Source organism: Mercenaria mercenaria, chromosome 5 (assembly GCF_021730395.1).
Source record: "Mercenaria mercenaria strain notata chromosome 5, MADL_Memer_1, whole genome shotgun sequence".
NCBI classification, from domain to species: Eukaryota; Metazoa; Mollusca; class Bivalvia; order Venerida; family Veneridae; genus Mercenaria; species Mercenaria mercenaria.
In genome coordinates this window covers 68,933,380-68,960,876 of record NC_069365.1, presented here as the reverse complement: position 1 = coordinate 68,960,876, position 27,497 = coordinate 68,933,380, and the positions used below count along the sequence as shown (strand labels likewise).

At 34.2% G+C, this 27,497-nt stretch overlaps 1 protein-coding gene across 1 annotated transcript; it reads left to right on the top strand.

Moving 5' to 3' along the window:
* Positions 1-8,042: 8,042 nt before the first annotated feature.
* LOC123557529 (uncharacterized) lies at positions 8,043-26,512 on the top strand. Its single transcript, XM_045349037.2, has 4 exons — positions 8,043-8,170; positions 11,035-11,152; positions 12,924-13,049; positions 25,080-26,512. Exons 1-4 carry the CDS (start codon positions 8,147-8,149, stop codon positions 25,508-25,510), a joined length of 699 nt encoding a protein of 232 aa, XP_045204972.1. The 5' UTR covers positions 8,043-8,146; the 3' UTR covers positions 25,511-26,512.
* The last annotated feature ends 985 nt before the right edge of the window (positions 26,513-27,497 follow it).

The following is a 27,497-nucleotide window of genomic DNA, read 5'->3' as shown; positions in this document are numbered from 1 at the left end:
AGAAAAGTAGTTAGAAATACTGTACAAATGACATCAATTCTAACGATATGGCTGTTTAATATAATTAAACATCAAATAACTGAGTGATAATTCATATTTGAATCATACATGTATAATTATGGAACATACTGTACACATACTTAGCACATTTTAGTTCACTGTTGAAGAACAGACTTTATTTTTCACATAATCTGTTCCACTATCACTTCAGTTATATCTAAATTTATTTTTTTAATTTTTTTGGGGGGGGGGGGGGGGGGGGGGGTTAACGTCGCACCGACACAATTACAGGTCATATGACGACTTTTCAGCTTTGATGGTGAGGAATATCCAACGTGCTCCTCCGTACATTATTTCGTCACAAGCGGGTGCCTGGATAGAACCACCGACCATCCGTAAGCCAGCTGGATGGCTTCCGCCTATGAAGAAGCCTATGAAGAATTCAACGAGCCGAGTAAGGCTCGAACCCACATCGGTAAGGGGCAAGTGATTCGAAGTCAGCGGCCATAACCATTTGACCACGGCGGCCCCTCATATCTAAAGGCATTCATGCAATACTTCAATATCATATGGTGAAACGGTGTATGAGCTAAAACTGCATTTGAATTTCACGAGTGAGAAGGCACGAATGAGTTAATGTTAGGGCTGAATGTCATGTTGCTTTGTTTTTATATGCCCGTTTGAATTTTTTCCGGAGTATTTCTTCTTCATGCACGGTATATTTTGATGTAACTTAGCACAATTGTTCACCATCAAGTCTGTGTATATTCCAGCAGAATTGTCATCATTTTAGAATGGCCCGCGTACAATATTTTCCGTATAGGATACATAGATGATAATTGCTCGTTCTAGTGTCAAAGTAGCAAAATTGTGCTAAATATCTAAACTTGACTGGTCTGTCTTTCAATTTAGGCAATACCATTTATTATTCGAAGGGATGTTTAATAAAAATTTACTGACAGAATAGCGAGCAGTCGGACAAAGAGTCTGCCTGCACGGATATGTAGGCTGTTCTTGGTCTGCACTGGTCGTAAAGACAGGAGCACTTTCCGCTTAACCCTTAGCCTGCTGGCGGCAAGTGATTCTGCCTTTGCGACCAGTGCAGACCAAGATCAGCCTGCACTTCCGTGCAGTCTGATCATGGTCTGCACTGTTCGCCATTTAGTCAGTATCTTTTTGGTAAGCATCCCTTTTAACAGATAATGGTACTGTCCAAATTGAAAGATGGACAAGTTCATTATAGAAATTTAGCAGGGTAAGGGTTAATGATTCTAAAGTAGTCACTGACAACCACCAACATAATGGAAATAGAAATTGAACCAGTGGGAGAAATAATGTCAGACATAGACATAATTATTCAAATTCTACAAATAAAGACAACATAAAATAATAGAAACAGGCGAGTTTTACCCTGGGATTCTGTTATCGGGTTGTTTACGAGACCCGGGAAAGCTGAGCTCATTTGGAGAAAGTAAAACACAACGCCAGATCTATTTTAATCTGTAATAAACCAAAGAACCAGTATTTCCTACTTGTTTCAGAGCGTTCTTTTTTCTTGAATAAATTTAAATGATTTATCAAAATAACGAGTATCAAAATATTAAAATATCATATCAAAACACAACTTTCTATAAATTAAAACAAAGTCAACGTAAATTCAATAATAATCTAATGAAAATAGAATTTTATGCCCAAAAAAATCAAACTTCTGATAAACTATGTAAAGAAATTTCTTAGCTGTAATAAACCAAAAGAATCCGTATTTTCTACTTGTTTCTTTTATACACAGTTCTAAGTAATTCATTTACGTAATCACGTAATCACGGAAATTGCTGCAAATTGCTTCACGTGATCATTTACATTTATTTTGTATCTTAGGCACACTTATTCACTAGTTTGTTTCATAGATAAGGTTTTCTAAATTTGCTTCGTTTTACTTTTTTTGTCTTGTAACACGAGACAGGTGTGTCAGAATAATTTGTATATTTGATATATTAATAACGTTACACATAAGCACAGATAGTGACTGACTCCCTTTTCATGCTACCATTGCTATAATTATATTTGCATTGCTGTAAAAAATAGGATTTGGGTCATTTATTGACGATTTGGGTTAATTACAGCGTTAAATTGATCCCAGCATCACACATTATGCTATATAAAATAGTTAAAGGGAACCAGTTATTTGTTAAAGCAAGTATCCGTTATGAGATACTATGTACTGATTTGGACCAATCAGAAACAAGTTCTATAAAAAGCACCAAGGATTCAACTAATAATTTATCCCAGTACCTTGATAAGGAAGTTATTGCAACTACCCTGTCAAGGCGGATAAATTATTTTTAGAAAAGATGTTCGAAGTTCATAGATTAAAGAAGAGTTGCAGAATTTCAACAAGGTTTCGAGCTGTAGGACCAGCGCATAGGAGTTTTACCTTAAGAGTAGTTGAATGCTGTAGACGATAACAAATATAGGCCGAGCATCGGAAAGCTGAGGCAGAAACCCAGAGTTTGGTAGTCAGCTGAGATAATAGGAGGGTTCCAGCTTAAAGACGGCTCAGCTTTATTGGAAAGAAAGTCAGGACCGGTCTCTTATATATCAGAACCAGAAAATACTGACTTAAAGTAGTCCATGTATCTATTGATAAAACTTGTTTTAATAGAAATCAGTTTCATTATAAGATATGTTGATATCAAAATATTCCTCAATACAAAAAAAGGGGTTATCTCGCAACAAATACGCGCAAGATAAGCACAAGCGTTGGTAGATGGGTATGTCAGTTGGTACAGCCAAAGCATCGGGGATATACATAGATATGTTGGTACAGCCAAAGGATCGGGGATATACATAGATATTGTAGTTGAATGTTACATGTGATAGCATATAGGCGTTGAGCATCCAGGAGTCAGGGTAGTCATATATAGTTGCAACTTCAATTAAGAGGATAGAGGCCGAGCATCTATGCGATAGGACTCGTATCCTGTTGATTCAAAGACATTGTCTGACGGGAAAGTTTCAGTAAAGGTACCCGATACACAAATAGGTAACATTTCGATGCCTGGTGACCCCATGCTTTTTCTTTTCATTTGAAAGAGTTGTGTCTAGTAAAAAAGATGACTGTGATAATATGCAAGAATCAATAAAGACATGTTTTGGGACTGCGAAATGATAAATGTTATAGTACAATAACCAGATTTCTGTTACAGTATCATTGAAGACCATAAAGTAAAAATAAGCAAAAATCTCTAACATATTTCGCATGAAATTTATATTTTCCTTTTCAGTAGATAAAACACTTTCAAAAGATACCGAAAATATATGAGCAAACCCGGCATCAAAATTTAATATATCTTAATACGAGGGGTGTTCAAAACGTTTTGAGACTAATGCGCTTCCGTAGTCAGTTACCATTCAATTTTCACGAAATTCACGAGATCTTATTGTTAGCCTTTCGTTGACAATCGAGTAAAGTCTCGTTGAAATAAAATCCATACGTTTTAAGGTTTAGGAGTATATCAACAAAACACAGAAATACTTATTTGATAAACGAACAACATCGTTACCAATATTTTACCGTACAACGGTTATTTAAAATATTCTGAAAATGTTGTCTCCTTTTGAAAAAGAATGCCAGAATGTAGAGTAATATATACGCTATCATTACAAAAACTACAAAACAAGTATCAGTATAATGATATAAACATTGACTTCCGGAAAAGGACTGCCTAAAGGAACCCCACTTCCGGACAGTCAAACGCCTTTAAAAGCTCACCATTTTCAAAGAACTGTTACACATGTTCGTTGTGATGCATTTGCAATAGCGTGCGAGTGTTGAAATTTCACATACCTAGGTGGAACACAGTTTTCAGCTATTGTTTATTTTTATTTCTTTACAAATGGCATTCATTTCCAAAGGGGGACAACTTTTTCAGTTTTCAGAATGTTTTAAGTATCCGTCGTACGGGACAGTACGGCAGAACATGTAATGGTCTGGTAAAATATTGGTAACGATGTTTTTCGTTTATCAAAAATTTCTGTGTTTTGGTGATATTTTAGTGCTACAGTCTCAAAACGTTTTGAACACCCCTCGTAACACTGTTACATGGAACTTGCTTATTTGTGGATAGGATAACTTTAGAGAAATGTACTAGTATTTTATATACTTAGTCATTGTATTGTTGCTGAAACATATCTTTGAGATGATATATAATAATTTTGAAAATTCTATCGATATCTACGCAAGTGACTCATCTGAAACTCGTGTAGGGTTTTATGTCGATTCTTGTCAAAAAGACTAGTTTAAAAGTTTGAAGTTGATATATACAGCAAGTGGTATATAGTGGATTGGGTTAAGAAAACAAATCTAAAGTATATTTATTTATGAAGTTGTTTCTGCTTCCGACAGATTCTTTAAGGTACAGTGATGAGAGATTGCGATTGATCACCGTCCATCGTTCGTCCATCATCACTTTTCTTCAAACGACATCTTTTCAGAAGACCATTAGGTAAGGTTGACACCAGCTATAGCGAAATCCCCGTTATATCCGGGGTTTCTTTAAAACGTATATAGTATATATATATAGTATATAGTGAACAACTTCCTAATACATGTAGTTTGTTTGACTGTTTGTTTTCAGTCTAACGCCGTTTTTCAACAGTATTTCAGAGTTTTGTAACGGCTGGAACTAAATATTTCCAGTGTTCCAGAAATTAACATTTAATGCAAGTCAGTCCCTACATGGTCCCATTTGGAAAAAATGCAACACATAGCCCTGTGTAAGCAAAATCTTACATTTTATCATATTGTTCATGTAATTTTGATTCAAGATCCATTTGATCATCCAAGATATGTCTAATTTTCAATCAAAAGCATGTTGACATTGAGAAAGATACCTTTATTGCGTTATGATGATGTACAATTTACAAAATACAAGATATGCAGCATAACAGTGGTAGATATCAAAATATGTGAAACATTTTAGATAAGAAGTTAGATTCTGTTTCGGAGGTCTGAAATAAATTAAAAAAATTCTGACCTCTCGCTACTGATGATATGCATGACTGTTTAGAATCAAAAAGCTAAAAAATATTGTTTTGCTATCACTAAATACGTAACTAATTTGCGAAGTGTACTGAACAAATATTAATAGGCCTACAAGAATTAACATTTACTACAAATAATTAAAATTTGATATTGCAGTAACCACTCCTAAGCTTTACACCAACTTCAGTATCATTTTAATTTAAGCGTAAAAATGTTTGTTTCCGGTATCCCGACCTACCCTATTTTTTTGGCCCGACCCTAAATGTTATTTATGGCCTTGAGTTGCAAAACTGCCCTTTCATGGCCAGTGATGGTGGAAATCAACTTACTGGTACTCTAAAGGCATAACCCCTTTATTTGTATTCATTGGATGCGCAGGCTGGTCTGGATCCATGCTGGTCGCAAACCCACTATATTGGTTTTCTCATGGTGCGGCTCATTTTATTTAGACTTTTTATTCAGACTTTCTGATAACCATTACGGTTAAAACGAAAGCTTAAAAATTCATTTAATGCTTAAAACAAAAAATAATTTCTAAAACTTTATATTAAGGAGGTAGGTTACCTTTATATCTGTATGTGCGCATGTCCAACCGGAAGCTAACGTGACGATTTACGACGACGTTTACGACAAACTAAATGTGTTTGTATATTCATTCTTCTAAAAACAAATCATAGACCTGTCTTCGATCTGACGCTTAATGGTTTAATAATGCAGAAATAATGAATAAATTGCCGCAGAAACGCTTCAAAACAATGTTGCCTTAAAATGACGTCATTGACGTCATGACGTTACGTGTCAGTTACCGCGCAAAATAAATAGCTTTTATCTTGAAAGTATGTAATTCTGTGCATTTTCTTTATTCAAACTATTTTCAAATAACCATTATTTGCTGAAATATTTTTTAGGAGTCTTTTGCTCTGAATAATAATCAATATTTTGCTTCTTTAATGTAGTTATATTGAAATGTTATGCGGAATGTAAGAAAATGGATGATGGTAACCAATGTTATTTGGAATATAGTTGGGTGAGAGGTTACTTGTTACGGCCATTTTCAAATAAAAAATCTAGCAGTTTCATTTGTAATACCTATTTTTCAGGTTCCGTTGATATTTGTTACTTATATACTAAAACTAAGATCTAAAATTGTTCAATTTCAGTAAAAAATTGTGGTTTCTTATAATGAATTGATGTTACCATGGAAACGAAGCCCGTGACCTATGTATCTAAATGTAAAATTCAAAAGCGTTGACACTAGTCTATTTAAGAAACACAGCTTCGGCTTTTTATTTTCATTTCAACAATATCCATGAGAATAATAGTAGCATGCTGAACGATTTTTCCATGAAAAATGCCAGACGAGGGGCACTGCTGTAAGTATTCTAAGCTTAGAAATTTGTTTGAATAAATGCAGATAACACGAAAATATAACTTACGTTAGAAATAATATGTTTTAAAGCTACATCAACTAGAAAGATAATCTTATTCAATATTATTTTATAAGAAATTACGTCAAAAAGCAAGATATAAGCCATTTTAAACGTCTCTGTTGCCATGGTTACTTTAAACTTTAAGAAAAATAGGGTACCATGTATAGTGCTTGGTATTTTGCTAATAATATTACCCAAATATTCCATGTTGGTCATTAACAGAATGGCACTGAAGCGGTCGAAAACCCCTATTTTTATACATAATTGTTTAAAAATGAGAGAAAATGCGTTACCATAGAAACACGAGCCCCGCGACATATACATTTAAAGCTTATATTAGAAAGCTAACGTGCATACTAGTAAAATTATAGATTATGCGGACTTCTATGAATATCAATGAAACTAAAATACACCGAAAAGTGCTAAATATCCGTATTTTCCTTCTTCTTTCAATAAGAAATACCTTTGGAGGGTCATGTTCTTCAAACCTGGGTAAAAATTGAACTTGAAGGGACAGAGACAAACGAAACTGAGATTTTAGCAGTTAAAACTTCATATTACACGAAATACAAAAAGATGCTGCGGTTCAACTAATTTGAATTTACCCTTGTAACAAGGTAACCTACCTCCTTAAGACGAATGCAAAATGTGCAGTTGCTCATATTGAAAATGATATGCGCTACAAAATTGTTTTTCTATTTTCAAAAGCATAATGTATGAATTTTCCTAGATTCGTATTTCTGAATTTAAAAGTTTTACCAATATGAACAAAGTCGGTGAGTGTCAGTACTTCTGGTATACATTGTTTTCATAAATATTTTTATATTTGACCTTTTATATTTCGGACACTCTGTATGGAAGTGACACGCATTCTCAAGTGTTTGACATACATCTTTTTTTTCATCTAGAGGAATAATAACTGGTTCATTACCCACCAGAATACAGAATCATGACTATCTTTGACTTACCCACCATCCAGTCTCAATCTGTAACCTATGAGAGACGCAATTGACTAGCAAAATTTATGTACGAGAATTGAAACAACTAAGATACAGTTGAAATCTAAACGGCGAAATGTGTAAGTATAATTACGTATTACTTGAATAATTTAGTTTCGATTTCAAGTTTTGGACCAGCATGCCACTTAGTCATGTTATTGGCTTAGTTAATGTGATTTTGCTAAATACAAGAACAGGTTAACGTCACACACACCTGTCCGAGCAAAAACCCTAAAGAACACCAATTACATACATTGTGATGTTCAAAAGAAACAATGGGGGTATTTATTCTTTCACAACAGAATAGGCGAAAACTTAGTGGGAAACAGTGAGTAACATTTTTTTTTTTTTTTGTTGTTTGGAAAATTAATAAATCGTATGGTTAACTTTACTGAAGAAATAAAATTGACGTTTGTCACCTTATACGTCTAACTTCTGTTAAAACAGGGAAATAACACATCGATCCTTTTTACAACCACATTTAATGCCAGAAAGCATTTATAACATTTTAGTCGATAACTTCCTAATATGCTTTCAGACGTTATATTGGTTAAAAAAATAACCTACAGGCGCAAGGAAATAAAAACCAAAATCCATAAATAGATGAATGCTATTTAAATGGTATATAAAGAAAGTAAAAATCAAATATTTCACAGCGAACAGAGTCTGACAAGATGGGCAAAGCTGCGACATCAAAGGTATGTTGAGTTAATATATGCGCAATTAACTATGCATTGGTCAAGGAAGGTGTTTGTAAAACATTTGTAAATGTAATAAAATATGTAAATGTTACATTTTTTTTTATTAATTTCTTTTATGTTGGAATAGTACTAATTTTTGTGTCATAAACTGTAAATCCATAATAATTATATGTCTTATTGGTGTGAAATATAAAGTGCACGCTTTATGCAATTGTTTGCAAGAAAACACACACGCCCGCACGTACGCACGTATGCACGGGGTAAAATACTAAAGACCAAGCACGGGCTGATTCTGATACTATTTGATGTTATATTTAGCGACATAGTACACGCTTATGAATTCATCCAAAGTTTGTTAAAAAGGAATACCAGCAAATTTCCTAGACTTTCTTTTTCATGATATTGATGCATTCGTTCTCTTTCTTTACATGTATACATTTCACGAGGTTTACCTAGAGAAAAATGTCAATATCAGTGCAAATGAAAATATTAAATTGTTAATTTCTATGCATGCCGTTATTTATTCAATTCACCATAACATTGTACGCGATCCTGTTTGGTCGGGTTTTTTTTACTTTTAGATAGTTATGCATGTATTTTGACAAATCCTAAACTTTGGAGTTCGGTGGGTTAGTTCAATTATGATTATCTATGTGATACATCGATCAGTATCTATTCAAAATTTATAGCGAAATTTATCCAACAGAAATTGTTATGGAAACGTCTTATTAAAATGTAAGTAACACTTAATTTAAATTAAATCCTAACAAACATAATTGCAGTCATATTTGGTAAATGGGGATAGTATTCGCAAGTCGAAAAAAAAAATGCGAAAAAAGCAAGGTAATAACTAGACAGCTATGTATATGTCGAGTCAAATGTTGTTGAAATAAAGTTGCAGTTTTATTAAGAAAGTACTATATAACTTTAAAGAGAAGAGTTTATCAGCATTTATAAATAATCTTCATTTGGGAAAATGTTCAGAAGTATTTAAGCGGTTTGGCACCCATATGCAATATTTAATGTTTTCGATGTAAGTAATGTGTGTTGCTAGTGTGTGTACCTTAAAAAGTGTAACTATTTGTGTAATATGTTTCATATCCAGGGTTGCCACGCCTACGTGACTTTTTGGTATCGTACACACACGGAAAATCGCTTGATTGTTTGCAATAAAAACGAGCGCTTTTCTCGGCACAAAACGTCTGCAACTCTTCATCAACACCACTGTCTCCGAACACTTCGCCCAATCGCCCAAATTTCAGCGTGTATGCTATGTACACAGTTTGTCCGTGAAAAAAAAAATACAACAACAAGCATTTTTGCGAAGTTCAAGATTTTCTTGCATACGCTTTGTGACGAATAAAGCACCTAATTTTCTGTATTCGATACACTTTATTTTATTAAAACCTGTCAAATAACAAGTAAATTATAAGCAAAAATGTTACCTAAATCGAGTGATTTTCCCCCGCGACTGTTTATAAGACTGTTTATACGATACCGAAAAGTTGGCCACCCTGAGGGAGAGGACATGTATTATTTTATCTCATCTCTGATCGCGACATAAACAAAAGGATTTTTATTTTCAAACAATATTTTCTGTGTTTTATCTCGTGGCTCCAATATAAACTGAAATAAAATTTTTAAAATGTGTTGAAATCAATGATTTTGAAGGAACAGAAAATATAACAACACTGAGATGAAGTCGGGGCGATATTTTACGGTCGCCACAGCACTTAACACCCGCTGTGAAGTAAATAAAATCTGAAAAGTAGATCCCTCGGATCAAGATTAAGGCAAACAGTGAAAATTGCAGACTTGGTTCTTGAGCAGTAACGAAAAATGCGACACTGTCGAATTTGTTCTTTACCACCAGAAAAATAAGTTTCGCTGTAATAAGTAGGATTTTTCTGTGCGTACGAACGTGCGTGCGTGCTTGCACGTGGGTGCATGTGTGTAATTGATTTAACTTTTGATGTCCGATTTTGAAAGAATTTTCAGAACAACGGCATCATTGTTCGTGTTTTTATGAATGACGACAGGATGCACAGGCAATCTCGCGGAAAGAACTTTCCTTGATATGTTTTTTATGAATAAAGGCACATTTCAAAATATATTTTTAATATAAATACTACTATGACAATATTTTTTTCTGCACATTTCTGACGACATCCAGCTAATATTGAAGATTTGTTGCTTTTGGTGTGTTTAAAAACATTCATAGATTATGTCACACGAGTGCCTTTTCATATTAAATTTATTAAATGAGTTGAATTTAATAATAAAATGCGAGGCCCTGCCAGTTGAATTAAATAATAAAATAAAAAGATAAAATTTAGAGTGGAAAGTCAAAACAATTTTCACTTCATAACATTATAAAACGACGAGGTCGATCGTTTATAAATGTTGTTTGAACACGCTTTTGCTTTAAATTATTTCTTGATTACTATTTTTTTGGTTGGGTTTAACGTCGAACCGACACAATTATAGGTCATTTGGCGACTTTCCAGCTTTTGATGGCGGAGGAAGACCCCAGGTGCCCCTCCGTGCATTATTTCATCACGAGCGGGCACCTGGGTAGAACCACCGACCTTCCGTAAGCCAGCTGGATGGCTTCCTCACATGAAGAGTTCGACGGCTCGAACCCACGTCAATGAGGGGCAAGTGATTTGAAGTCAGCGACCTTAACCACTCGGCCAAGGAGGCCCCTTTAAGTCTTAATTAAAGGTTATGTATTGGGAAATGACATTCTCAAACATTCCTATTTTACACACGCAACACTAATCATTTAATCATTACAAAAGTGTTAATATGGTTCTTGCGGTTACAAAGTGTATCTGACTCGTGCTATTTTCTATTTGTAGCTCGTGTCTCATCTTTTAGTTGTAACCCTTCTCGTTCTGGCAACATGCTCGGCTCACAAGAATGGTTATAATTCACAAAGGGGACGAACATCAAGCCGCCGGGGAGTAGGAGGAATTGGTAAGTCTTTGTTGATATCAAATAAATGGAAGTAAAATGGATACTACTTACGATGATTTCTGCATAATTTAAAAATTTCAAAAACTCAGTATCAATACCATTTACCATTCTATAATTATATGTAACAGTCAACATGTGTTAGATACCCAGCGTATAACATTAACCGTGCCACACTTATGGACGTCACTACTAAATACATATATTCGATACAATGTTGGTTTTCATTTACTCTTTACTACAAAGAAAACGTTAACGTTGCTGAGGTTTATTGTTTAATAAGTAGATAATTATACTAGTAAATATTACATGCATTATTTTTAATAAAGATATTTCCTTATCAATGATTGACCGTCTTTTGGGCAAGTGTATAATCGTCTTCAAATCCCAGTTGCCAACCGTTTACGCACAACAAGCAAGCAACGCCGTATCCGAATAAATCATATACATTTTTAGCATCAAAGTCTTCCATATAAAACATATCAAGCACCGTGACTGAGAGCCAACAAACCAACAAGAATACAAAGAGCTGTCCGTAAGTCAGCAAATGTTCAACTATTCGAATTGTTGCCCCTGAAGCAGGAGTATTACCCTCAATGTTAAAATATCTATAGAGTTTCAATCCAGTGTCTGCATTAGTTTTGGAGATAGTAACTCGGATGCAAAACAAAACCAAAAAAAAAAAAAAAAAAAAAAAAAAACAAGATTTTTCTAAGTCCAAAAGAGGGCATAATACAGTTCGTAAAATACTTTTAAGAGTTATGAGACTTGATGCTATCACCTAGTTGTATAACACTGAAGACACAAATAAGGTTTCACATTAATATCTGCATTAGGTTTGGAGATAAGAACTTGCATAGGATTTTCTAAGTTCCAAAGGGGACATGATTTGTCCGAAATACATGTCTTTAAAAGTCCAAAAGGGGGCTTTATTTGGCTAAATGCATGTCAGAGTTATGGATGCTATCACCTAGTTTAATATCACCTAGTTTTATATCACCAATGACTAATATGAAGTTTCAATTCAATATCTGCATAAGTTTTGGGAATAGTAACTTGCATGCGAAACTTTCAGATGGATTTAAGTCCAAATTTGAAGGGAGCATAATTTGGCCAAAATACATTTCAAAGTTACGGGACTTGACCCAGTGAGGTTGGTAACTGACCTAGAAAAAGAAAAATAAGTTTCAAAGTACATACCTTGATACTTGGAGGCAAAATTTTAACCTAGGTGTGACACCGACGCCGATGTCTGAGTGAGTACAATAGCTTGGACTATTCTTCGAATAGTCGAGCTAAAAACTAGGTTCAATCCTACTTAATTACCTACATGCTTTTTTATTTAACTGTTTTGCTTTCGCAAATTATCTTCGTCCGCCATTCTTTTCGATGACAAAACGGGGGATATAAAGAACGTTTTTATTGACGAAGTCTTCTTCCAGATTTTATACATATTCATACCCGAACATAATGCAGCAATGACAGGTGAAGATAATTTACCGAAAGCAGAAAAAGTAGCTATTTAACTGAGCAGTGAAGGCTATTTATCTTTGAGTTTGAAGTTTCAACTTGATTTAACCTGGGTAGTGTTATCCAGAGAAAGCACTGTACGGACGAACAGTACATACTTATGTTAAAATATCAAAGATTTTAAGTAGTACAATTGCTATTCATATATTATGCAGTTTGCATGAACTTTGAATTGTTCGCATCAACTTTGTTTCTATTTGCATTATTTTATCATTAACGGCATCGTGTTGCTTTTGTAATATAGATCAATGCTATAGACAAGGTGAATATGCATGCCGTCCTTTGGGAGTTTTTGTTCCGTGTTACACCTTCCACCAAAGATGTGACGGAATTGAACACTGTCCATTGGGAGAGGACGAGATGGGTTGTGGTGAGTATCTTCAAACAACTGCTCAAACAAATCAATAAACGAGTTCTATTTATCAAAACGTTTTCAAAGAATTTAAGGTAAAATATAGCTCTGTTTTATAATAATGAGAAATAAGTATTGCGTTCTGTAAAAAAAAACGTAGCAATTTATACAAGAATATTATGTATTTTATTATTGCTAATATAACATTATTAGCTATTAATTGTGCGAGATGTGTCGTATTGGCCAGAAATCATAGGGTACGTAAACTGCACATTTTGATTGGTTAGCAGCCTAGTTTACTAGGCATAGTACAGTATACCCATGTAAGATTGAAATTTGACCCTTCTGATTGGCAAGTCCTTTTTTCTGCTACAATATTGAGAAAAAATCGAAGAGGGAAAAATACATGAACAGTTTCATCTCATCTCACCTCACGCATTATTGGTGTTATTGACTATAATAAAAACTCGAGACTTTCATGATTCAAGCAAATAATGTAATCTACAAGGGCTGTTCGGAAAAAACAAACATACACTATTCTATTATGTAAAGAGCAATGTGAAATATATCATTGTAATTCGCAATCTTTCTGTATTTAAGGTTGTCCGTACGTTTTATGTAACATTCTTGCTGATAGGGGAAGCGGTTAGAACATTTTAATTACCATAGCTACAGATAACCGGCGCAGTCGCTTTTTCAAGATTTGAATTTAAGATATGACTCACCTAATGGTGAAGATTTCAAATGTTCAAAACAGTGTTTTAGCAATATAATGTATCCAGTGGGAGACTTATATGCAAAATTTAAACAACTGTTATCGTGCTTTTGTATAGATTTTGTATAATACATAATTTTTATTTCCACAAGCTCAAGTAAAGACACATTTCAAAGTGATGGCCACTGTCCAAAACATTTGCAGAGAAATCATTATACCATCAATTTTCATCAAAGAAACTTCAAACTATTTGTAAACAATTATAAAATACAAAAAAAGAAAAAAATGTGAATATCATTTTTTTTCTAGGGTGTCTCAAGTAAAAGGATTTAATGAGGCAGAATTCTAACTCCAACGTTGAAAAATTAAGATCGACTCTTGTTGGACTGTTTTTAATTATGGTCACTTAGCTCATAACTTACCTTGGGACAGAAATAAAACCTATCTATATTTCTTCCACAATATGTAATCGAAAGAGTAAAGGCGAAATTTATCGCATGTAACTCAGTATCTTTAAAGATGTCTATGCAACCTTCTGTTTCATAGATAAATTCACTTTGAACAGCAAGAAATCACTTATCAAATGAAAATGTTTCACTTTTGTACAATAAATCAATTATAAGTCTTAAACCTATGCCCTCTGAAAAATCGAAGTAAAAAAATTGAATTCTCTTCAAAAGGAGGTACTCTATTACACGAGTCATACCGTAATTGCCTGTTGGCTAATTCGTTTCACACAACCCGGGATACGCCGGTCACGTGAGCGGCAAAAGAATTCTCGCTGGTTTTAGAATAAACTAACGATCTGGCGTACGCCGGTCACGTGTGCTGCAAGATAAAATTAACAAACATCTAATTTGTTATGATTTTTTATTTTCACCTATTTCAAATTAGTTTGAGACTGTTTTCTTGAGGTGTGTTTCTTCTTTTACTGGTCTCAAATGTTTATCCGAATATATCTCGCTAAATTATATGGTTTGCCGCTTTGCCTATCTCGCAAGACTGGCGCATAACGGCGTACGCCGGGTTGACTCGGGTGGTCCCGGGAAGTGAAACGAATGCCTAGCCGGTTGCCAGCGGCGGAACGGCGTACGCCTCTTATGTTAAACGAATTGACCGATTGTTCGCACTGCATTGATAGTACACTTACTTGGAAGTGCAGCTGTATTCCAGAACAATGATTTTGATATTTTTCTGCAATGGTTTAAGTGATTAAGTTATCAAAATGTATGTCGGAATACTATTATGATATATACAATTAGGGAAAACATAATCGGAGAAGACGTGTTGATGTTTGTCTCTATATCCTTACTACGAAAATGTCGGAATAATATATGTAACGAAAGTAAGCCGGAACATATTAGCATGCCGCAAAACTTTAAGTAGCGATACTGAAATATCATGTATGAAGAGATGTTAATTATGTCGACATGATGTCAACATGATGTGTTCCATTGAAGCACGTCGACATACCATAACATGTCTTTACCTACATGAACACGCCAGCAGGCTGTACGATATACGCGTCCATTGACATACTTTTTCAGTATTCTAACCAAACAACGTATTATGATTTAGGTACTGTTCATCGAAATTAATTAGAAAATCTACAAATATAAATCAATGCGAACTTAATTAATGAAAGGGTCTTGATGACGGCACGACGTTGTTAACGTCGTTGAATTATGATCACCGTGCGCTGGGTTCGTATAATTGACTGTTTTTTGAGGAGGCGTAACTCCTAATTGTATGATCATAATCATGTCAAATTTGCAGCGGGGGTAGTTGAGATATTGAGAATCATGACGGTATATTTCTTGTTTTGCTTCGTTTAAGTATATAAAAGTTAGAGACCACGTCTATGTTACTTTTGAACAGCCTTCGTTGTAATGGTAAGACTTGTCCTGTGTCATATAGCCTAGACTGATCCAGCTTTCTTTTATTAAAAGACCACACAGTTTAAATTTATATGCGGCTTTTATCTAAGATTACCACTTTTGGTATAAATTTTTGGAAACAGATGGTAAATTGGAGTTTCGAAAATTATGTTCCGGTGATTTTGAAGCCCGCCCGCTTAGCTCAATAGGGAGAGCACAGATCTACGGATCGCGGGGTCGCGAGTTCGAGCACTTGGCGAGGCGTATGTTTTTCGTGATGATTTGATAAAAAAGCATTGTGTCTGAAATCATTCATCCTCCTCCTCTGATTCATGTGAGGAAATTGGCAGTTACTTGCGAAGAACAGGTTTGTACTGGTACAGAATCCAGGAACACTGGTAAGGTTAACTGCCCGCCGTTACATTACTGAAATACTGCTTAAAGGGGTGTTAAACCCAAAACAACAAACTAACCGATGCTTTTGACGCACGGTTATAAAAAATTCATTGGTTAGTTTGGCAGTACTTACTTTAACCCAGTAAAAATTGATGTTGTTGTTTTTTTTTGCATACGTCTGTGCTCAAGCGTCAGCTACAGTGATCCCTCCGTCCATCGCCGTCCATCCGTAGTCCGTCAATAATTTTTTCTGTTACTACATTCAGGTCGCCAGACTTGGGGCTGATTATACGTGTTAGTAATTGTTTACATTACAATTACTTTGATATTTTCTAATTACAATTAAATTTGATTACTCTAATTTTGCATTAGTAATTGATTACATTACATTACTTGCACTCTAGTAATGATGACTACATTTGGTTACTTTCAATATAACCATTTGTTTGGATGACAGAAATATAGGCATATATAACTGAATATTATGGGTTTTTAACTTTTACAGATTTGATAATGCAATTAGTGATTCAAAAGATTTGACAATGCAGTTAATGATTCATTAATCTGTAAATCGAGAAACTTCATTTTTGGCATTGTCTCTCACTGTAGGCTATCATGGCACTAATCATCATTAACTTGTGAAATTTATTGCATTTTTTTAACCTTAATTGAAAGCTGTGGCAAACAAACTAAAACATAATTTCCATTTTCTAATATTCGGTATTATGCTTCCAGGTATTTTTATATAAAATCAATTACCTTTAGTCAAAGCTGTATAAAAACTTATCTTCAAATAGGTTAAAAAGTTAGATATCAACAATGCACCTACAGAAATTATGGAAGGGCACATTTTACATTTTGGCCTTTATGGGCCCAGAACAACCCTTTGGTTAATATGAAATAATTCAACACCCACTATGACATCTTTCAGTAAAGTGTTGAAAGGAATGGTTGGTTGCAGGAAAGGGACTGCTCACAAACATTTTGAAGTATAAATTAGCCTTAATCTAATAATTACATTTTGATTTCAATTCGAGCATGTCATGTTTGCATAACCCAGGGGCATTGTGTAAATTGTTGGTATATTAATTGCTAAATGTCATATTCTCTCACCTGTGTATAATACCCGAACCCACTATACATAATGTAGGAAACATAGTGGGTTATTGATTCTTAATAAGTTAAGACTATAATAAGATGGCAAACTGCATTTATCATACCTCTCAATTGTTTAGGGATAATAATGAACTGAAATGTTTTTGAATACATTGAACTTGTTAGGAATATTCTCCAGATGAAGTGAAGCAAGCATATTAGATAATCACATACATGGTAAATTTATATATTTATACCCTGGTGTCATACTATTCCTCATGTAATCAGAGAGTAATCAAAAGTAATCATAATTACAGGCAGAAAAATCACTGGAATTGATTAAATTACATAACATGTAATCAGATTGAGCTGATAATCAACTACATTTGATTACTTGTATTTGAGTAATAAATTACAGGTGATTACAATTACTGTATTCGAATACCCGTAGCCTGCAAATCGCTCATGTCTCGCTAGTCTTTGTGAATCTTTTACATAATGTTTTAATGTTCGGGACCACAATATGTCAGTAAAGTTCCAAGTTACTAGAGCAAGAACCAGTGTAATGATCCTAAGTTAGTCATAGTTGTCATATTTCATATTTTGTAACAATTTAGAAGTCATACTTTTTAGCATTCTCGTGAAACTTGCACAGACTGTTTATGGTTACAAGTTCAAACCACAGTCACTCGGGGTCAGGACCACCACGCACCCCATTCTCCGCCGCCCCTGGTTATGTTTAGCGAACATTTTTTAGCATTATGCAGTGAGCATAGGTGGGGATCATAAAAAGCATTTTGTAACGATTTCAGCTTGTTTTCGGCATTTTATCATCAATGCTATTAAAGTAAGAAGACGTGAAACAGTGAAACTGGCACTAGAAAACAATAGTCGATTTAGCTTTTGAATTAGTACCTAGATCTACCTTTGAATCCCTGGTATTAATCGACGATTTTGTCAAATGACACAGGTCCTGACAACTGACGTTCGGGCCCATCAATAATTATCATAAATCGACCAATGTTAGGCCTAGTAGGCTACTTGTATGGCACACTTCCCTGCGACTTTATCCCAGCCTTGCACAGCGCATATCGTACGCGGGTACCAAACTTGGATCAATACCGTTCAGATCTGCCTATAGGCAACCAGTAAACAATCGCCCCCGAAATAGTCCTAACATTTCAACAGAACAGTTATAACATGCATGACATATAGATATGTATAGCTGTCCATAATACATAGAATGCTAAAATTTCTTCGTGATTCTGTAAATGATTATATTACATAATGAAGGTACATGTAAATTAACTCGTCCCCTATAAATAAAATATCCGTATGAATGGAACTTTTTCGCCTTTGGTAAGGTAAAACTCAATAAAATAATACACATGCAGAGATAAAGCTAGTAAGTCATGAGAAATGTATTAAACAAGAATAGGATAAAGTTTATGTTCTTTTAAATGGAAGCTATGACCTCGGTCTATAAATAGCTTATTAAACAAACATTACAAAACCGCCCAGACTTATTGCATACTGGTTCCGAGCACAGTTTCATTCATTATGAATTATACTGAGCATTGTAATTATATTTTAATAAAGGTATCACTCTAGTAAGATATGATTTTGCATATAATACAATAGATAGGGGCTGCGTGGAATAGCACTAGTGAGCACATTCTACGATTAGTATTCCGAGAGAGCGTACATGTTATATGAGCCACGCCATGAGAAAACCAACATAGTGGGTTTGCGACCAGCATGGATCCAGACCAGCCTGCGCATCCGCGCAGCCTGGTCAGGATCCATGCTGTTCGCTAATGGTTTCTCTAATTACAATAGTCTTTGAAAGCGAACAGCATGGATCCTGACCAGACTGCGCGGATGCGCAGGCTGGTCCGGATCCATGCTGGTCGCAAACCCATCATGTTGGTTTTCTCATGGCTAGGCTCATATTTTGTTACAGAATAATATTTACATTTACAATAGAAACTATAATATTATTTGACTTAACGCCATTGAACAGTAGAATAGGAATTTTGTTTCTAACATATTTTAAAAGTTCCGTATCAAGAAAAGAAGATGACCGCGTCGGGAATCGAACCCCGGATCGCCGCGGCAGTAAAGAAATTTTCCCGTCGTCGTAACCAATAGCGCTATTGCTGAAGTAGTGAATAGTCCCTTCAAAATATAGATAATTTATAATGGAGACAGTTTACCTGGAGTAAAAGCGTGACCAATGCTGTTCGATTTTCATCGCAAAAAGTAGTAAAACCAGTAATTAAGTTTTAAAGCCTTCTTAAGAAATATAGCATTTATTTCAAGATATCTAAAAAACATTTTTTTTTGTTATCGGACGATCTGGAGGCATACTGCTTTAAAGATATAGGTTCAGTGCTTTGGAGTATTGTTTATTTCTGTGAGACTTTGCATGTTAGCTCAAACTTTAGTGAATGTATAGATCTAAAAGGATATCAGTAATAAGATTTTGTTAAGGTGCCGCCACAGTCACAATTCAATAGCAGTTCATATTTTTAGGCCGAGTATTTTTCTCTTGAAAATTGCACTAAAGCCTTAACAGTTGGTCAAATTATCATCAGCATTTATTTTTTTTATTTATCTGTGTCTCATTCACATGCATATATTCACACATAAAACATAAAAGCCATTTTAAAAAATGCATATGACCTTTCTTGACATAGAATTGTAGAACACTATTTAATCAAACATTAAATTACAACCATAACATTTCTAGTTAATAACTGAAACAAGATTTACCCTGTAATCAAAACACTAATATTTTATTTGAACCAGTAATATGTATGCAATATTTATAGGTTATTAGCTTTGTATCGGAAATTATCTTGCCTCCTACAAGTTTCTTGCATTTCTATTGGTCAAAAGACGTCACGTGGAGACAGGATATATTCCATATCCTGCTAGTATATTTCAGATATGAATTTTGAATAAAAAAAATGGCTGCCACACTGTTGGCTTAACTGAGTCAAGTCAGATTATTTATTAGCTCCAGTGATAGTATCGTTTCCGAGAGTAAATGTAGTGTTTTCTTGCCGATTTCATTCTACTTAAGTTGAGGCTCATGAAGTTTGACAAAACGGAATAACTCTGTATGGGATACACGGACGTTGAAAGAAATCTTGTTTTGGATGTTAAACAGTAAAATCATCGTGAAATAAAGGAATTTACATATTTGTTACTCAGCAGTTTGTTGTAGGATCATTTAATCTAGGTGCAAGATAAACGGGATGAAAGCCGAAGTGTCAAGACATTTATGACATCGTGATATCCGGTAACTTTCGAAGGGATGGAACAAGAAGTTTATTCGTGTTTCTAATCTAAACCAGTTCATAACCTGTGTAAATGAGCTTTTGTGTTTGTGATTTTACCAAAACACAGGTCACTGTGTATTTTATGGCTGGTGTAAATCAACTAGTGATGACCAAACAAATGATTTGTAGGACTCCAGTCTGCACTGTAAGTAGCTTTGTTAATTTACAAAATATGTTGATTATAGCATGTTAGTAAAGAGTAGTCGTCAAGATAAAATCGTTACACTGCTTGTTGGTGACAGGATACGGGATATACGCTGTCTCGAAAATCCATATCAGGCTCGAGCTCCGCTATCGCCTGATGTGGATTTCCTCGACAGCGTATATCCCGTATCCTGTCACCAACAAGCAGTGTAGCTAATAATATGCACGAGCTCTTCAGTGGAAATATTGCGCGACTTTAGGAGCGCAATATTCTTTCGCTGAAGAACGAGTGCATATTTTCCGATGCAAAGATATTAACCTTTTTATTACATACGCATCTACACGTATAAATATTATGTAAATATCATAGATATGTTCAATATCCTGAATAGAATTGGCAATACTGAAATAAAAAAAAAATGGTGCAACAACACACACTGAATTACGTCACGCACCCGATATGAAATTCAGGCGTCAGTATATGGAAAAATATTGACGTTTCCAGTACAAGTGTAACTTAATGGGGAATAAAAACGAGTATGTAATAAATATATATATACACATGCACTGATGCAAACAAATACTTATATTAGCATCGCTACATACATTGTATAAACATACATATATATTGCACACATAAATATAACACATACATAAACAGATATATAATACACACCTACACTACATATATATATTCACCCATCCACATATGTATTAAAGAGAATTCCTACAGTTTTTTTCCTTTCATAGATTTTTTTCAAATTCACATATTTGATAGGAAAATTTGTGCTGAAAACCGAAAACAATGAACAAATAAAAACAATGGGTCACCAGGCTTGTTTTTGTGAAAAATTGTTTTGAACACACCCAATATTGCTGAAACTGCCAGCGATTTTTCAGCATTTTTATAATTTTCTGCTTTTTTATAAATATCAACTTTTATTTATGTTTTTCTTGTGTATAAATAATTGTATTGTGAACATAAAAATGGCTAAAATGCATGAGTCACCAGGCTAAATTTTATGTTAAGACCGCTTGAATACAACACCTGTTCGGACGAGAAATGGCGTGAACCTGACCAAATTGATTACATGTATATCTGCTGGAAGTTAAAAAAAGGATTAAAAGGATTAAAAAATTCTTATTTCTTTCTATAATTGAATACCAAAAAATCAGAAAGAGATATTTTCTTATCAATACAAAGTTAATTGTCTAACATTACATGAACAACACTGTCTTTGTACTAAAATGCGCTGGCAAAACACAGCCACAAAAATAGCAAGATACATGTTAGACATGATTCCTGTCAATACAACATAAACCAGCATCAACATTTGATTACTGATAAAACTTAGTTAAAATGTTATTTTATTCAAGATTCCTCATATTTAAGATTGTCTGTCACGTCTTTCAACAAATGTTGACTTCACTTCAATTTTCCATAGAAAGTGTCGCCTGCGCAGAAAGATGCGCATAAAAACTATAGGAATTCCCTTTAATATACTTACATACCCATATACATAAATATACAAATATACCCATACATACATACACATGCATACATATATCCACATTCATATACATACATATATATCGACAAACATATACACATATATCCACACATACACGCACATAAAAAGTTATAAACATACATACACAAATATACCAAACATCATTCAAGAAAGACAACTCAACATCCTGTATAATCTTAGCTGTTCATATGCCCAGTAGATTTATCTTCCCTTTTTACACATTATTATTACATATATACCCATATACATAAATATACAAATATACACATACGCATATAAACACACACACACACATACACACATATTTATATACATATATATATACCGACAAACATACACACATATATCCACACATACACACACATAAAAAGTTATATACATACATACACAAATACCACACATCATTAAAGAAAGACAACTCAACAGCCTGTATAATCTTAGCTGTTCATATGCCCAGTAGATTTATCTTCCCTTTTTACACAATATTCAAGTTTTATTTACATGATAAAACTAAGGAGCCGTTGCTAACACCATATAAAATGTCCAGTTGATACATTAAAAAATGAATAAGGAAAACCGGCACTATCACAACATAGAAGCACATGATGATTCATAGTACATACGCCGCTTGTAAAATGTAAAATGTTTGAGTCTCGTTTACCCCAAAATATTGAAATCTTATGGGCAGTAAAACTTCATTAAAACACGTATTTACAAAGAGAAAATTAAGTTCTTTTTAAGTGCATTATGTATACTGCTAAATCTTAAGGATTTTTTATTGAAATTGTTCCTGGTTGCTGCATTTGACACCAAAAGACACCCCCATGTAAATTTAATTTCAAATGTTGTTTGTACATGCATTACTGACCGCAGCTAGCCACATCGATTGTTCAGTGTAACCCTACACTAACACTATTGTTTTATATTGGGAGATAAGATAGTTTTTCATTGTACAGTCAACCTATAATATCACCTGTTAATATAACTGTAAATTATGTGTGAACAAATAAAACAAATTGGATAAATTGTTGGTGTTTGGATTTTTGTGTTTAATTTAGTAACCATTTAAAATTTCAAAATAAATTCCCTTAAGACAGTGTTCTTCACGGTCTGCTTTACATTTGGCTGTATTTTTTTTTTTTTTACATGATTGAATATATACTGAGTTTGTCTAGATGTAAAATTGCAAAATTATGTCATTTTGGCCAGAGAAAGATATCAAATATTAAAAAAGATAATAGGTAAGGATAGATTTCTCAGAAGCATAGAGCACCAAAAACACAGCTTCAGAGCCACGCATTTGCAAAGTAGGCCCACAACAAAGAAAGCTGTAATGGAAAATATTACAGACGGGTTGCTTAAAAAATCTAACAAGTACATATGAATTTATTCCAAATATAGATATATGCTCGGTTTTAAGGTTAACCCTATATTTTGTTCAGCTAAAGTCAAAACTTGGTAACTGAAATCTATTTCTGATGTGATGTACTGAAATACTCACTGAATTGATCGTCGGTCAGTAGCAGGGTTGTAGTAATGCTAATGCTAATGCATTAGTAATGCTTTCTTTTCAAATAATGCCAAGTAATGATTTATGCCACAATTTTAGCATAAAAATAATGTCAGTTTAATGCCAAAGATAGTAATGCTAATGCTAATGTTTAGCCTTACTTATGCATTATTTTCTTTATCACTGAAAAAAAAAACATAATACATACGTATGCTGTTATTTCCACGGGTTATAGCAGTCCTCTAATACTAGTAGATTGTTGTATGATTTTGTTAAACTGTCTAATGGTATAATTGCCTTTATTTCAGTGTACACCTGAAAGATTTTGAACAAAACATTTAAAACCTGGGATAGCTCCAAAGTACAAATTTATAATAGCCATTAAAGTGTGGCATTATTAGTTTTGTTAACCAATATATCAAACAGAATCTATTGTTATCTTTTGACACCTTTTAATCAATTAACAGTATGCCACCGATAGTGATGTTAAAGACTTAAGGCAGCAAGCTTTTACATGCCATGTCAAATTAGGCTGTTAGGGGGCCATTAAACAGGTATTAGACTTTCTCTTGCGATTAAAATGCCCATGAATGCTCTGTACTTCAACATAAGTATTTTTATAAAGAAATGGTAAAAGAAAAATTCAGATATGATACAAGAAAGTCATACAGGTATTTAACTATAGATGACCTAAGTAAACTTAAATGATTAAATGAAAAACAAACAAATAGTGTATGTGATTATAACAGGCAATGATTCACTAAAAGTAATGCTAATGCTAATGCATCCTATGTAATGCTTATTAAATGCATTATTTTAGCAAAAATGAGTAATACTAATTTAATGCCATTTTTCCGAGTAATGTTAATTTAATGCATTACTTTTGCAAATAATTATTAACAAGCCTGGTTAGTAGTAAAGTTTGTTTGAAGCAAACAGTCCATCTATCTAAATTCAGTTTAAGTATGCGAAGAAAGAAAGCTGTTATACAACAACTTTAGAATTTCCACCACTCATGCCGTTATTAATTTAACATTAAAAACTTGTTTTCATCGTATCAGGTAATAGCTGAATTGGCAGCTATGTGCAAAACAATATGAAAATACTCAAAATTAGAAAATGATTTTTTTTTCGCAAGCCAATATTAACGCTAATTTGAGAATTTTTTTTTTAAATGTAATACCTTGTACTCGTATCGTTAGTGTGAAGTATGCAATTGTTTAGTCGTCGTAACGTGGTTCGTCATTGTAGTGAGAGTTCCAGATTGGAAAATGTATGAATTGATGATAAAACGAAAGATTCAAATATTCAAACTCAGTCCGACAAAAGACCACCAATTTCACCACTTGGATATCACAAGATTACATAGTCGGCGAAAATCAATTTTAAATGCATGTATTTTATTCTAGCATACATGTTACATTTATTTCAGCGACCAGAATAACAGTAACAAGAACGTCCTTCTCCACAACGACATCGACAACGACCACAACTTACACTACGACCTCGTCAACGACTGTTTCTGCGACAACCACCACGACCGTCAGCAGCTCGATAACAACCACCTCGACATCGTCTCGGAAGCTTACAGCCATCGTACCATGGAAATTGACAAGCTCATCAACTACGCTGATTGAAACCACCACAATTTCATATACTCAATTAGTGCAGGTGACCAATCCCGCTATAGGAGCCGCGTTTGGGGCTGTCGCCATCGTATGTTCAGATCTTGCCGCCGTACCTGCCGCTGGAGCTGCTGTTGGTGGTAATAATGTTTACCAGGTTATTGTTTCAACACCGACGGCAGTTATTTCGGCAACAGCACACGTAATGTGCATGCCGTCTACTACATCATTTGTTTAGTCAAAAGAAGCATTTCTAGAACATCTTTGAGAACTTCTACAAGTAATCAAGTTACATTTACTAAATGAAGGGGTTAAGTTTACCAACACATTCATTCTCTTCTGTCAGTATAGACCGCCTTGTTATAACAACCACAAATGGTAGTGCACCTGTAAAAGAAGATCACATGAAAATAAAAGGCAAATGTGTGGCTCTGCTAAGATATATTTGGCTGAATTCTTGCCTTTATGCCTCACATTGCATATTTAATGTTTGTTTAAAAATGACAATGCACGCCTTGATAAAAGGAACAATTATGCAAGAATAAACAAAAGGAAAAAAAGATGAAATACAAGGCATCGAAATTTCGTATAATTTTACCATGTGATGCTTTTTAATACTGATAGACACGTATAAATTTATTGCCATTTACACCAAAATTCACACTCGAATCAATGTATAATGTCTGTAACAGACTATTTCGAAATGCTAAAGCACAATGATTTCATAAATAATGTGATAAGCCCTTATTTTTTGTACTTTTCAAAATGTTTTAAAAGGAAACAAAAAGGCACCGCTCAGGTAAATTCGGTTTTATTGTGTAATTTGAGTCTGAAGTGGGCAATGTGTTTTTGATTTCGATATCTTACAGTCGCATGAAAATATTTTTAAGCTTATATCTGTTAAATATGTAGGTTCTTTTCTGCACAACAAACATTTTTGGGATATTTGTATTTCTAACGTTCATTATTAGACCTGAGCCTTTGAATACGAAATTCCTTAATTATTTTCTGAAATTATTAATAAGAATGGTACAAATAGCGGTCTTCAGTACGTAACAGGTAATAAATATGTTGGTACAAAATGGCCGCAAACATATGCAGTAAGAATACTTCTTAAATTTTTATGTCTCTATTTTCAACATGCATAAAGGTATGTTTCTATGACAGGCTTGTTATTTGAAGCCTTGATGTATAACATTAACCTTTATCCCTGGTGAATAAAATTATAAAACATCGTTAATATGTTTCTTGAAGTGTTATTTTTAGTTACTATACAAGACCTTCGTCGAAGCAAACATTTGGCCAAGGCCAAGAATAAGCCATATATTTTCCCGCACGAAATTCATGAAAATATCTGTCTGAAAATGCATCTTACATTCAAATATATACTGCAATACCTTCTCATTAATGTATTTTCATAATCTATCCGCTAGCTAATGCTTTTATATTATTATTGTTTATAAATTCTCTAGCTGAAATATATATATATTAAACACATTGCCTTGGTCTAATATAGGTCATTATAAGACACCTCATCAGTTTAAGGCCTCATCACACCGGACTAGTTCTCAAAACGTCCAAACCCGTCCTAAAAATCGTAAAACGCGCTGCGATCTGGCTAGAACGTTTGTACTTTGACCGGATAATATCCATAATGTGCATCTTTATCCCGTTTGAAGTCCGTTTACAGTAAGTTCAGTTTTGGAAAAAATGCCATTTCACCTCATATAGACACCGTTTGTAAACAGTCCAAACCCATTTGTAGTCAGATTAAAGCAGTTCGTAACTAGTCATACTTCGTTCCGAGTAAGTCAAAATACGTTCTGATTAGTTTGTAACTCGACCAACTCGTTCACAGAGAGTTTAACTCGTTCTATTACGTCCTCATCTCGTCTCTAGTACGTTCAGAACGTAAATTGCGATCACGATCTGGCCCAACGGCTATAAAAAGCCATCACGTTTCGTCCAGTTCTCATTCTCGTTCCTCTCTTCAACCTCTAAAAACATTCATAGCTATTGGCAAGTACGATATGCCTCCACAAAAAAGTGGGGCTAAACAGATGGGGTGTTAAAGCAGTAAAAGACCCAACGTCTCAAAGCTCCTACATATCAGAAGCCAATACAGGACCCTTAGCGTAAAAGTCGAGGGGATGAGCGTCAAAATTTGTCTCCTGCACCTTCTGACAACTCTGTATCAAAGTCCGAGGATGAAGGAGGACAGTGCC